General features: G+C 41.6%; 2 protein-coding genes across 2 annotated transcripts in view; both read left to right on the top strand.

Annotated features, from left to right (window-relative positions):
* The first annotated feature begins 1,296 nt into the window (after positions 1-1,296).
* Xk (X-linked Kx blood group antigen, Kell and VPS13A binding protein) overlaps positions 1,297-14,488 on the top strand; it is a 35,574-nt gene continuing 22,382 nt past the window's right edge. The window contains exons 1-2 of the mRNA XM_052171217.1: positions 1,297-1,842; positions 8,940-9,202. Coding sequence (XP_052027177.1) covers positions 1,598-1,842; positions 8,940-9,202 — 508 coding nt within the window. The 5' untranslated portion in view covers positions 1,297-1,597. The remainder of the gene's footprint in view (positions 1,843-8,939; positions 9,203-14,488) is intronic.
* Positions 9,223-11,045, top strand: LOC127675215 (histone H2A-Bbd type 1-like). The gene has a single exon (XM_052171226.1). It carries the CDS (start codon positions 10,601-10,603, stop codon positions 10,928-10,930), a length of 330 nt encoding a protein of 109 aa, XP_052027186.1. The 5' UTR covers positions 9,223-10,600; the 3' UTR covers positions 10,931-11,045.

The raw sequence follows: 14,488 nt of genomic DNA, 5'->3' as shown, positions 1-14,488 counted from the left end.
TTCTGCCCTCAACCCTTATAAATAGATTTCCTGATGTCACTTCACCAACCAAGCAAAGCAGCCCAACTGGTCCTCTCCTCTGAGATTGCTCTTGTCTTGATATCTTAGGAATCGTCACATTCGATTTTTATTTCTATCACTTTGCAAAGTAGCAAAATGCCCAAGATGCCTGAAAAGTAAAATCATCCAATTTCTTCATGGAAAATGACCTTAGAAAGTGTGTGTGTGTGTGTGTGTTCATCTTGATGTCCAAAAAGTTGTCAAATGTTTGGTGAATGCACACAGGTCACGCATAGGTTAAAACCAGACAAAATCCCAGCAGTAAGCTCTGGAAGTGGACACAATGTCCAACTCCTAAGGAAGAAGACATTTGCATCTGAGACATGCTTGGAAGGGGGGGGGTTCTGTTTGATTACCGTCATCATCATCATCCCAACTGAGTTTTAGTGAAGGGATCGGTCAGGAATAGTGGACCAACTCAAAACTGACTCTGTTTTTGTCTGTACTTTTGTTTGACTTTTCTTTTTGTCTTAGCATTTGCTTTTATTTTTAGGTGGGGTTTTGTTTGTATGTGTGTGGTTTTTTGTTTGTTTTTTTGAGACAGAACATGAAGTTTGGTAGGTGAGAACGGATCAGGGAGGAGTGGAATTGAGGAAAGAATATGTTCAGAATACATTTATTAAAAACTTAGAAAAAAAGTGAGTGAAAAAAATTGTGTTAGTTGTAGGGTTGGCACACCAACAGAGGTATGCGTTGGGCTAGAAAACTGTTTCCTTATTAGGCTCTGGTCTTTGACCTGTCTGGAGTTAGTCACAGTAACACAGCAATACATTCTACAGTTTTATCTGGGAGAGAAAACTTTGGCTCCCCCAACTCCTTTGATGGTCCTTTCCAGTCTGTACTAGAATGACAGACAAAGGATGTGTTCAAGAGTTTCAGTGTAAAGTTAACCAGAGTTCCCAGCACGTTGAGTGTATGACAATACATTTGCTGTTTGAAAAGCATCTCAGTGGCTCTGGCTAGTTTGGAATGCAGGCCAAGGTGAACTTCTCAGTAAACAGACAGTGTGGATCCTGAGCTCAGACTCTCCCACCCCTAATTCTGTTTTCTAGTAGTTGCTGTTTATAGAATTGACTGCCCCGGGGCTCCCAACATGGCCCAGAACAAACGGACTCTAGGACCCAGAGGCTGCAGGCGGCTTCCTGGGGGGGGGGGGGGACTTTGCACCAGCTTGGGTGGAGCGGGAGGGTCCGGCCCTGGCGGGATCTGTGTGAAGCTGTGGGTTCGCGGCCCGCCCTGAACAGTCTCTGCCCGAGCTGCCCGCGAGCGCTGTGGCGCGCGCCAGCGGCTGCGCACGGCGCGCGTGGGCGTGTCCGAGCGGGGCCACGCTGCCCGCCCCGCCCCCCCTTGTTTCAGTTGCCCCCAGGCCGGGCTACAGCGCGCGCCGGGGCCCTCGTGCCCTCAGCGGGGCTGTGCTGCGCGCGAGCCGCTCGGGGAACCGCCGCCGTCGCCGTCGCCAACCGCCGCCGTCGCGGTCGCTAACGCTGCCGGTGCCGGTGCCGCCGCCGCCCGCGGTGCGAGTCCCTGAGGCGCGGAGATGAAATTCCCGGCCTCGGTGTTAGCGTCCGTGTTCCTGTTCGTGGCCGAGACGACGGCGGCGCTCTACGTGAGCAGCACCTACAGCTCCAGAGGGGACCGCATGTGGCAGGTGCTGACGCTGCTCTTCTCCTTGATGCCCTGCGCCCTGGTGCAGTTCACGCTCCTCTTCGTCCACCGCGACCTCAGCCGCGATCGCCCACTGGTGCTGCTCATGCACCTGCTCCAGCTTGGGCCTCTGTACAGGTGAGTGGCGACCCCACCACCGACCCCACCCTTAGGGCCCCAGTCCCCTGGCTGTCCCCATCTCTACTGCCTCAGCTAAAGGAGGGGGCCTTGCCTGAAAGGGGCAGACAGGTGGCTTGAACCACGGTTGACCCGCCCTGCCTTCCCAAGCCTCACCATCCTAATCTTGGGAATGAGACTAGATCTTAGGGTGTCTCTAAAACTGAGATGCCCCGGATTCTGGGAGCCATCATATACAGTTGCCACCCATGGTTTAGCTCAGCTTGACCCAAGAGAGTAGCAGTTTTTGCCTTTTTGTTTTGTTTTGTTTTGTTTTGTTTTTTGATCTCGTGAAAAGATGTGGCTTTCTCTTGGGTGGACCTAGTACAAACATTTAAATAGAAGTTACTCTAAGGGCCGTTCAAGTCAGAGCCCTTGTGGGTCATTTAATTTACTTTATCAAGCACGTGGGGGGACTTAACTGTTTACAGGGCACTATTCAAAGTGCTTTGTGAAAACTGACTTAGTTCGTCTACTGAAGTCTAGAAGTCCATGTACCATGCACTCTACTTTTCTCTTGGTGTGATGGAAGTTGTCTAGAGTGAAGACACACATACTAGAGATGTCTTCTGATTGTGCCTAATTTTAAACATAGTCATGAAATCTGGTACACATGACAGGAATGTGCTTTGTATTAAGAAAAACTGTTAATGCCATTTCTGGGAAGTATATTATTTTTGTTGTTATTGCCGTTTGTGGTGCTGGGGATGGAACCCAGGTCCCGGTACAAGCTATTTAGCTCCAGAAATTAATCTTCATAAACACAAGGCAAGAAGAAATACACACTGATGAAACAGACTTGACCTGAATCTCAGAACGTGAAGGGAATTTAAATGTATTGTTTTCTTATCTTTTATCTTACCATAGGAAAAGCAAAAGTGTATGTTTAGATTTTAAAAAGAAACAGTCACAATATTCAAACGTTGCATGCCGTTTTAAACACAACCTTTCTAGCTTACTGTACTGACTTGCCGTTCAACAGTTATGGCAAACTTGGTAAACAGGTTTCCCATTCGTGAAGAGCACGGGAATCCTAAAAGGACAAGAAAGGCAATAGTGAGAAGAAACTGCTGTGGAGGTCCTGACAGGCAGGATTAGGGGAAAAGGGCTGAGAGCTACTTATCAAGTCTTGTAATTAATTAGCTGATAGAGAACCCTTCTCCTTAATAGAGCCCGGTGGTCCTGCCAGGGCCCCTGCTCAGTGAGGGAAATTTGACAAGGCCTTCATCATTTCATTTCATCTGTGGGAGGAAACTTCTATTTGGGTGGGGTGATGTGGGGAACTGAGAATTCTCAAAAGTCCCTTGTGCTAAGTGGTTTGGTTCCTACCTACATGCCTAAGCCGATTGACTCCTGGCCATGAAGTAGATGCCTTCGTTTGAACGTTTATTATTTTGGTGCTGGAGGTTGAGTCTAGGGCCTTAGGCATACTAAAGCAGTGTTCCATCATTGCTACAGGCTCCCTCAGTTCCTGTCCCCATTTTATACACAGGGCAAATGAGGATCTGGAGCGTGTTCCCGATGCTCCCTTTCAAAATGCAATTAGGCACATCATGTTCTCTGTGTACTCTAAAAGAAGTGGAGTGTGCAGTAGTACATTTTATCAGTGGCTCTGTCTTTAAAGTTTTAAATGCTCAGTCATTTGTGGGCCACATTAAACAACCAAAATAACCAGTTAAGTAAGAATCCTCTATCACTGCTGCCATTTAGAAGTGTCTCTTAACATTAAGAGTCACTCAAGCCAAAGTTAATAGAGTATTACATGTAAAAAACAGCACAGCAACTACAAACCAGAGGATAGGGAAATATACTAACATGTTAAGGACAGTATTACTGAGTGGCACACCGTGAGTGTAGCCTTTTCTCCTAAACATGAACGTATCCAGCATTCTCCTTTGTTATACTCTGGTATTCTTCAGTTACCACAGTGATTTTTTTTAAAGAAAAACTTCATTAAGGAAAGGAGTCTCACATTCTAATACAGTTGATTTATGTCAAGAGAGTACTGGAGCCATGGTCTTTGAACTTAACACACATAAAATGCAGTTCTAAGACCCTTAGCTTCCAAATGAAAGGGAAAACAGTTATTGATTTTTGGTTAACAGAACTCAAAAAGAACCTTAGTGGGATTTCTTCCTACTGACTAGGTCTAATTTGAACTCTTAAATCATCAGTTTTTTCAGAAAGTTCAAACTGTCTCCCCAAACAAGGGAATCACAATACTACTCCCCTTTATCTCTTAGCAATGGTTTTTAAGTAATGTTTTAAAGTTGTTTTGCGGGACAGTTTACTTCTATTCAAGTTAGCCAAACAACCACTTTTAGGTAGATGCTGTTTTGAGTTCATACACTATGATGACCCAATTAAAGTGACATACAACAGTTTACTGTATATAATGCTTACCTAAACATGCTTGAAGCCCTGTGTCAAATTCCTTTGTGGTATTGGGAAATGGAGGCCTACAGATAATCTTGGGCTAAAACTGTTAACTTACTTCTGTGCCTTCTTTCCTTCAGGGAGGCATGGGTAGATTCCTTATTTCAGTTATTTACTGTAATTTTAGTCGTTAAATGTATAGCTATAGTTTATGTGGTTCTTTCTACATAAGCCTGGGTTTACATATAAACTTTGCATAGTGCCTTGAATTACCTTTGTTTCTAATTTGGAGGGAAAATATTCTGGAAAAACAGAAGGGAGATTATTTTTTACCCTATATTTCCTATTATTGTCCCAGTTATGTTAACTTTGCATAAATTAATTGAGCGGAATAAGTATCAATGAATGACAACTTAGAGAAATCCCATCATTTTTATTACTAGCACAATTTAGCAAACAAAATGAGAGATTAAAAATACTAGGTTTAAAGTAAGTAGGTTAAAACAGTCTAAATTTGTTATAAAATATTGCAAAGGAATACTCAGTAGCATTTCTCTATAGGGAACTTTAAAAATAATTTAAAATAATAACAATCCACATTTGTAAAGTGTAGTACACACTTTATTTATTTCCGTCTATAGTAAAACCCTGTGAGCTAACTGGCATGATCTTATTTCTGTAGTCCAGGAGATTAAGCAAGTGGCTTGTCAAAGGTTTCATAATATTTTCTATTTAACCAGCATACTTCTCGAGTGTAGCTTCTCAGAGCATGTGTCTCACATGAACATAAGGTGGCTGACTGGAAATCATAGTATGTCTTTGGAAAAAGTTTTTTCATTAGGGCCCTTGGTTTTTTAAAAAAGTTCTTTGTGCTGTCATTAGTATGCCTGGTTTCAGCTAGGGAACATTTGCTGTTAACTGACAATTGAGTTATATTATGCTTGAAAATGGAACCAAGTGGAAAACAAGTTGGGTCAAATTACTACTTCTCTTCAGCAGGGATCATCATGGGGTCTGCAGACTATGTTCCGCTGGTCAAATCCTACTACCATCTATTTCTGTAAATAAAGCTTTATTGGAACACAACTGTAGTCATCCTTTATAGACTGTTAGTTTTAGCAATGCAGAGGCAGAGTTGAGCAGGGGCCTGTACAGCCTAAAATACTTACCTGATTAGACATTACACAAAAGCTTCCTGAGCCATGGAATACATGGTACTGAAGGACTACCTTGACTAAGTTTTTAATGAAAGACGCTGGTCCTCTACCACTGAGCTACACACTTAGCCCTTACCTTGGGTGATTTTCATCAAGTAGCTCATGCAAAGAGAATCAACAATGAAAAGAAACTCTCAACAAAATTGGAATAATTGGATAAGTCTTGGCAGAAATTCAAGAGAACAGTAGTAGTTTGTTTCTTAATTTTCTTAAGTACTACTAGTAGGAAGAGGTCTTGGGATGGTTCACAAATTTATAAGATATGAAGTATGAAGCTATGTTAAGATATTCCAGGTGTGGTGATACACACCTTTAATCTCAGTACTCAGAAGACAGAGGCAGGCAGTTCTCTGTGAGTTTAAAGCCAGCCTGGTCTCATATTGAGATCTAGGCCAGTCAGGGGCTACATAGAGAGACCCTGTCTCAAAGGGGAAAAAAGAGACGAATGTATCACTTAAGAAAAGCAGCTGATCATGAGAAACTCTGCCTTCAGGGCTACCTGTGCCATTAGTTTAGTTTAATTTTGTTTTCCTGGAAACTTCTTTCATTTGGATGGTTGATCTCTGAAATTTCATTCAAAAATTCTATAAATTATCTGTTTTATGCAGTTCCCTCAAGCATCAATAGAATTACATTATTCTACTCACCCTTATTTCCTTCCTTCATTTAATTCAGCAGCTTTTAGCATGTTCTACCATTTTGGCTGTTTATTTTGGTCTTTAAAAGTTCAAAAAAGTTTTAACTTTTATATCACAAGTAAAGAATATTTATTATAATAGCAGAGAAACAGAAAATATTTGCACAGTGAAGAAAATAAAAGAAAAGAAAACTCTTAATGATTTTGTTGTATATACTTGCTACTGTGTGTGTATGTATGTATATATATTTATGTATATATATATATATATATATATATATATATATATATATATGGTTATGACGGTAAATTTTCAGGGAAATGAGCTTGGATTTCAAGGGTTTAATAATTTCTAAAATATACTTATTCCTATCAAGTCTAACCAAGATACTAGTTGTTTAATAACTTGGTTATACAATTTTTATTTAACAATTGGTACTTTTGAGTCAGTGTAGTTCAGTCCTGTCATTCTACTGTTTGTATGTATAGTTTGTATATATTTATATGTATAAATTTTTCTCTTATAATTTGCTTTCCTTATCAGATATGATAAACTATTTTATAAAATATGGTAAATGTATATTTATTTTTATTTTAATTTAGTTAAATGTGTTGAGGATTGAATCTAGGGCCTAACACATGCTAAGCAGACTGTGTTATTAAGCCCAGTATTTTAATTTTTAAAATTTTGATTGATGGTGTGTTTGTGTGAAAGTCAGAGGACAACTTGGGAGAGTCAGTCCTCTCTTTTCACCATGTAAGAGAGACCCAGGTATTAAAGTCAAGTGCTCAGGTTTAGCAGCAAGCACCTTTACCTGCCACGCCATTTCACAGGCCCAAAAGTCTTGTGTTTTTCTAAGCTATAAGTCTTGATAACTACAATAGTATTTAATTGAGTGGATGTTCTTTGATATATTTAATTTCCTGTACGTTTTGAGGACCTCTAAAATAATCCCATTATTTTGCTATTACAAATGATGCTGGTTTAAATTCTTTTAGTACTATTTCTTTGTGAGCTGGTATATCAGAAGCTATAAGGTGAACCAAAAGAACCAAAATAATGTTTTGTTACATGTTATACTTATTCCGTCTATGCCCCCTTACCCCATCTAGATAGCCAACCCCTCTGAATGAATGGAGTTGGAGTCTCCGAACTCTCTTAGTAATGGGGATAAATACTATGACCACTTTATTCTGTCTTCTATACTTTGCTTCTTTCAATGGTTCTGCAATATTGAGGGGTGTTCGTTTTGGAGGAGATGGGCTTGAATTCATGAACTAAACTTAAGTATTATAATTTTTTCTGAACAAAGAAGACTACTACACTGCCATGTCTTGGTGTAATATAGTAAAACATATTAGATTACATATATGTTACAAGGGAGTAGACTTAAACCATACATAAACCTCCCCCCCCACCAAGAAACACGTGAACAGAGGTAATAATTATGAAATCGGTCCTTTGTGTTCAACCAGAAAGGTTCTTATATTTCGTTTTGTGCATCAAGGGCTTTACTATTTCAAATTACAAATGTACTTAGGTTTTCATAGATACCTCCAGGTGATAATATACTGTTAACAATGTTCAATAAAGGTGATGAAGCCATAAAATCTAGGAGCATTGTAAGATTGTTATGAAAGTACCTGTTTATGGGCATAAAAGTCTTTCTGTGTTAATACCCAAGGCCATGAACATTCTTCTAGCTCTTAGGAAAAACCTGTTTTCCCCAGCACTTCCTTATGTAAAAATTCCAGCAGATAGAAGAAAATATTACTGACTTACATACACAAGGACCCACAAACTAAATTCTGCAATTAATATTTTGTTTCATATATCTTTCCCTTTCTCCATGTATCAACTCAATCTCAATCTCTCTCTTCCTCTCTCCCCATTTATGTGTGCATTATGCATCCAAGTCAATCATAGCCATCAGTACTTCTCCACTCTATCAGGGTCTGTTAGCTAGAGAGGAAAATTTTAGTCACTAGTGAAGGATCTGTTCCTAGAGCAGGTTTGGGATTCTTTAACTGGGCAAGTTGGAATTTAGCTGTTGCCTATATGAGCTTATTAGGCCTAAGAAATAGGTAATATGTTGTGGTCTTCCAGCGAAATTCTAAATGACAAGTATCTCTGTGCTGTCCACTTATCTGATTTTATTCATCTTCATGATTCCCACCCCCTCCAGCCCCTTACTATAGTCCAGGCTCCTCTGCAGCCCCTCTGTACCTTATTGTGAAGCCCACTCTGGCCTTGAACTCCTGACAATTGCTCTGCCCCAGACTCTGGACTCCAGAGAGTGCTGAGCCTCCATATATATGTATGTATGTACACACCACGCTCTCTCACACACACATTAAACTAGGGTGGTTTGTGGCATTGGTTTTATGTAGAACTGTGAAATATTTACACACAAACAGCATTACACCCTGTTAGTCCTCTTTCACAGCAGGATGACAAGGTATTTTCTCTATTTTATGATTGAGAGGAAAAGTTCAGGTAGGTGCTTTACCTACCTTGCACAGTTAATGTTTCAGGAAGAAAACTAAGCATTTTTGAAGGTCTCTGGAGTGTAACACACTTCCAACTCCCTAGTTTTAACTTTGGTGGCTTTCAATGTTACTTTTGCTTGATTCTCAATTCTTATTTGTCTACTGGAGAGCTTGCAGAAAACCAACTCCTTAGAACTGATCCTGAGAGTGAATGGTTTGGAGAGATTTATAATAACCAGGCAAGGGTTTGAGAATCAGGCTTACAGAAAGCAGGATGATGGGGAGAGGACAGAATTCTGCCAGTCATTCATGTCTCTGACTCAGTAATTTGTTTCTAGGTGTTGCGAAGTGTTTTGCATCTACTTTCAGTCCAACCAGAATGAAGAACCTTATGTGAGCATCACTAAGAAACGACAGATGCCAAAAGATGGCCTTTCGGAGGAAGTCGAGAAAGAGGTCGGCCAGGCAGAAGGCAAGCTGTTTACCCACCGTTCTGCATTCAGTCGTGCATCAGTGATACAGGCTTTCCTAGGCTCTGCCCCGCAACTGACCCTGCAACTGTATATCACTGTCTTGGAGCAGAACATCACTACTGGAAGATGTAAGTATGCATGCTTTTTTTTTTTTGTTAAAAAATTCTGCTTACATTTATGATTCAAACTGAGAAGCAAAACAGTTCTTATTCAGGTAAAATCAGTTTATATGTCCATTTGTTCTGAGTCTATGCTTTGTGTGCTAACCTTAAATCCCAGTGAGTTAAAATAATAACATTTTTGGGGGGCAAGGGGAAATTTTTTTGTTTTTATTTTTATTTTTTATTTATTTAGTTTTGCTTGAGACAGGGTTTCTCTGTGTAGCCCTGGCTGTCCTGGAACTCTGTAGACCAGGCTGGCCTCCAACTTAGAAATCCACCTGCGTCTGCCTCCCAAGTGCTGGGATTAAAGGTGTGTGCCATCACTGCCTGGCTACAAGGGGAGTTTGTAAATCTGTATTTTGGCTAGAGCTCAAAAGGAAAAAGTTCATTTACTCTGTGTAGACCAGCTGAGGGGGCTCAAATATGTGGGAGCTTTAAATCATTGTAGAGTGATTTACTGACATGTTTTTGGACTCTCGCCTCTTTTCATGTGGAAAGAGTTTAGACTTCCTTACAGTATGGTACTGCTTCCAACTGTAAAACTGGGTCATCTTCTGTGATCTTGACTTAGGAATCATGGGAGCCAGCTATATTACTGGATGGTTATTTTTTTTCTTCCTTCCTTCCTTCCTTCCTTCCTTCCTTCCTTCCTTCCTTCCTTCCTTCCTTCCTTCCTTCCTTCCTTCCTTCCTTCCTTCCTTCCTGCCTTCTTTCTTTTTCTTTCTTTCTTTAAATGCACTCTAATTCATAGAACAAATTCAATGGTTTTAATATATTTACAGTGTTGTACCATGATAACTGTTACCTGTCATATTAGATTCTAAAATCTAGAAAAATTTCATCATATCAAGGAGAAACCATTGAACATATAGGTCTTGCCAGAGTATAAAAATCAAATGGAAAGAGTTCCTGTAAGAGGAAGGTGTAAGCAGGTGGGCTTGGTGGCCTGCCTGTAATTCCAGTTGTGGGAGGCTAGGGCAGAGTCTCCAGAGCAAGTAAGACTATTGGTGAGCTCTGGCTTGGATTGAGAGGTCTTGTCTCAGTACATAAGATAGAAGAGTGATCAAGGGTGAGTCTAGTTATCAACTTCAGGCCTTTATGTGCATGTCTACACACGCAAACATGCACTTACACACAGGAAAATGAGAAAAGATAAAAAGGATATATTGAGTAAGGTGAGCTTTTTCCTAATATGGGCATTTCTGCACTGAACATGAGAGTTCAGTGGCTACCAGTGACATCATAAAGTATGTTGTAACAAAGTCCCCTCAAGGTTAAATGCATGGGCGGTGAGAAGGTTGGTTATTTGGAGAGACTCAGGCCAGCAGAAAGGCGCCGCTGAGCCAAAACCATCACATCGGCACCATGGCTGCTGGGAAAAGGAGAAGACGAAACATATCCCGCTCCACAAGAGCTGAGCTACAGTTTCCAGTTAGCCGTGTAGATCGCTTCCTACGGGAAGGAAACTATTCTAGGCGCTTAAGCTCTTCAGCGCCAGTGTTCCTCGCGGGTGTGCTGGAGTACTTGACATCCAACATCCTGGAACTGGCTGGGGAAGAGGCCCACACCTGCGGCAGGAAGCGCATAGCACCAGAGCATGTGTGCCGGGTGGTCCAGAACAACGACCAGCTCCAACAACTCTTCAAAGAAGGCACCAGATCTGTGCTTGAGTCATCAGAACCCGATGAGAACTGACGACGCCTGAGTGTCAAGAGCCTGGAGGTCCACCGCACCTTCTGTGGCAACCAACCCCAGTGTGGTCCTCGCTGGGGGAACTAATCAAACATGCTATTAAAGCAACTAAACGGAAGCCACGGGTCTTGACTCCTTTTGTTCTTTTCATTTTGCACTACCCAGGAGGGTGGTGGTGGGTTTGAAGCTGTGGTTAATGTGGGGAACCTGATTTCCACGGGAAATTTCTAATAGGGACCATGTGGACGGTGGTCTGCAGTGGTCTTGGTGGGAGGAGGTGGTGAGGTGTAAGCACGGTTGACTTTGGTGGCGGTGGGAGGATTTGGTTAAGGTAGAGGGCAGAGAAGCTGTCCTGGTAGTGTGTGAGCTCACAAGGCCTTGGGAGCTTCAGCCTCCGAGACACATTAGATTTCCAATGAGATGCTGCTAACTGGAGACGGGTGGATGAAGACAGACTGTGGTAGGAAGCTTCCTTGGTGTTTAGGTCCCAGGTTAGAAGATAATGGCAGTGGGGTGGGGGAGACCATGTGTGACATAATGTTGGTGTGAGGTTCAAGGGTCAGGAGCCCTCCCAGAGCACTGAGCAATGATGGTCAAACCAGAAGGGACAAGCTGGAAGAAGCTGAGGAGGACCATAGAAGACCAGCAGTGTCAACTAACTGGACCCCTGAGACCTCTCAGACACCGAGCCACCAACCAGGCAGCATGCACTAGGTGGTCCGAGGACCCACAACACACAACAGTGGACTGCCTGGGCTGCTCTCAGTGAGAGAAGACACACCAAACCCTTGAGAGACTTGGAGCCCCAGGGAGTGGGGAGGTCTGGTGGGGTAGGGATTGTGGGGTAGGGACATTCACTTGGAGACAGGACGAGGAGGTATGGGATGAGGAACAGAGGACAGTCTGAGGGGGGATAATGACCAGACTGTAAAAGAAGATTAAAGAATAATAAAATATGTAAAATAGAAAATATGGGTGGTTTCCCTTTTGAATTTTTAGAATTTCGGCCTCATTCTAAAAGGATTTATACAAGGATTAGCAGGTATATAGTGCTATGATGCTGTGTAGAATATATGCTTCCACAGTCTTTTATTTCCTCCTCCTCTTCTTTCTCCTCCTGTTCCTCCTCCTCCTCCTCCTCCTCCTCCTCCTCCTCCTCCTCCTCCTCCTCCTCCTCCTCCTCCTCTATTTCCTCCTCATCTTATTTTTTGAAACAGGGTCTCTACACAGTCCTGGCTGTCCTGGGACTCACTCCATAGACCAGGCTGACCTTGAACTCACAGAGATCTGACCCCTGTCTTTCGAGTACTAGAATGCGCCATCTGTCTTAGGCACACGGGTAAACTAACAATAGTAGAGAAATGCTACTGTCTAACTGCCATGTAACTCAAGCAGGTCTAAATAGTTACACAGCATTAACGAACCTGTTTATGAACATTTTCAGTTATGAACATAGTTGTCAGTACCATTCTCAGAGGGAGCTCTGTGTTTTCAGTGATAGTATATGTCATAGAGCAGTGCAGCACCTGTCATCGGACGCTTAGCCTGTGTTTTCGAGAGTTTTCTCGTATTATGTATGAACTCTGCCCCTAATATGTTCACAGAACATACATGGGATAGCTAACAAGCAGGAGCTGCTCCGACTTAGCTCCGGGGCCCCTGCCTGGAAGTGTCCACATTTGGCGTGCTCACTTTTCCTCAGCTCCTAGGCCTCTACTGCTGCTGGCCTTTTAGACAGGACTTCTCAGACACTGTCCAGTGAGCTTTCACAACAGAATCAGAAGACTTTACTGTCAGGTCCTAGTGTCCTTTTCATGTGATCTTGAACATTCCCTCTTTCCCCTGAACAGTGACATTTTGACGTATCAATAGCTGCATCTTTTTCCTTCCCTGTCCACGCATGCTCAGGCTACATTTCTAAAGAGCAGTTAGCTCTGCCTGGTGCTCAGGTTGGGTACTGGGACTACCAGTTATGACCACCACCCTCTCCTGTCCTAGAGGTGGTATAAGAAAGTACTCAAGAACTCACGTTCAAGAACAACCACGTATATCTTACTTGGGGTAGGCTATACAGGTTTGGAAACCAGGACTTGAGTTGGGCTTTGTTAACCAAAATCTTGTTCTGTTAGGTATTATGCTAACTTTCCAGTATTAAACTGTTTTGTAATTTAAAAAACATTTTATTTTATGTGAATGTGTGTTTTGGCTATATGTATATCTGTGTACCACGTGTGTACATTACTACTGGAGCTGAGAAAGAAGTGTCATATCCTCGGGGACTGGAGTTAACAGCTGGCTGTAAGCTGCTGTGTGGCTCTTAGGAATTGAACCTGATCTTCTGGAAGTGCTCTTAACCTCAGAGTCATCTCTCCAGGCAGGCCCTGTTCTTAAACTGGCCACTTACATGGTCTGAAAAGCACTTACATTATGATATGAGGAGCCTGTGTCATATTCTCCAAAGTCACTGAAGTCCATTTTCTTTTTTTGTTTGTTTGTTTTGTTTTCGTTTTTGTTTGTTTTTTGAGACAGGGTTTCTCTGTGTAGCCCTGGCTGTCCTGGACTCACTCTGTAGACCAGGCTGGCCTCGAACTCAGAAATCCGCCTGCCTCTGCCTCCTAAGTGCTGGGATTACAGGTGTACACCACCACTGCCCGGCTGAAGTCCATTTTCACTGGACTCTGAAACACTTGTTGGTTTATTTTAGATAAAAAAAAAATTATCCAGAGAAGACTAAAACCTAAGTCCTTGTAATTCAATGGTAACTTCTAATAATTTTTCCAAGTGAACCATCAGGTGAGAGCACATAATAAATATAATAGAACTGTATATACTACTGGAAGAAGGAATAGAAAATAGATATACAAAGTAAGATAACAAAACTAATATAAAAAGATTATTTTGGCCAAATAGCTCTAATACTGACTAAGCACATTTCAAAGACACATGTAGTAATTTGTAGGTGTGTATATGTTAAATAAAGCTATATAGAAAAGTGTAATGTGCATCCTTATTCAAAAATTACTCTTCTACCTAACAAAAATTTAAAAGGGAAGATTCAGTCTTTTTTTAAATTTACTGAAATAACCATAATTTTATGGTTGTTATTTCAGTAAATTGTTTAAAATTATGGTAATACCATAATTTTATTACCTAATATCATAGGGAAGGCACCAACAGGACCCTGATAATTAAAAGTAGGGCTCTAAAAAGTTCCCATATAACCTAGAACTTGTAAAATATAATACTTTTATTCCCCAGTATTCAATATTAGTTCCCAGATCCTTGTAGATATGAAGATATAATTCATGCTTAAGTTCATTATATAGAATAGTGTTATATTTACTTACAATATACACCCATTTTCCCTATATTTTGTCTCAACATCTCATTTGAACAGGAATTCGCTATATTGCCTAGGCTGATCTCATATTTGGGAGAATATTTGATTCTCCTCTGTCAGCCTAGGTATCTGGGACTACAGGTGTGTGCCACTACACTTGGCTCGTCCCTATAAATCATGCCAACCATAGGTCACTTAGAAACAAAACAATGGAAATGGAA

The sequence above is a fragment of the Apodemus sylvaticus genome, chromosome X (assembly GCF_947179515.1).
Source record: "Apodemus sylvaticus chromosome X, mApoSyl1.1, whole genome shotgun sequence".
In the NCBI taxonomy this organism is placed as follows: Eukaryota; Metazoa; Chordata; class Mammalia; order Rodentia; family Muridae; genus Apodemus; species Apodemus sylvaticus.
Note: the sequence above shows the minus strand (reverse complement) of the source record. Positions and strands in the feature narration are given on the sequence as shown.

What these genes read in the sequence shown, in the direction of transcription:
- LOC127675215 (XM_052171226.1), top strand. Translation starts at nt 10,601, where the DNA reads ATGGCTGCTGGGAAAAGGAGAAGACGAAACATATCCCGCTCCACAAGA.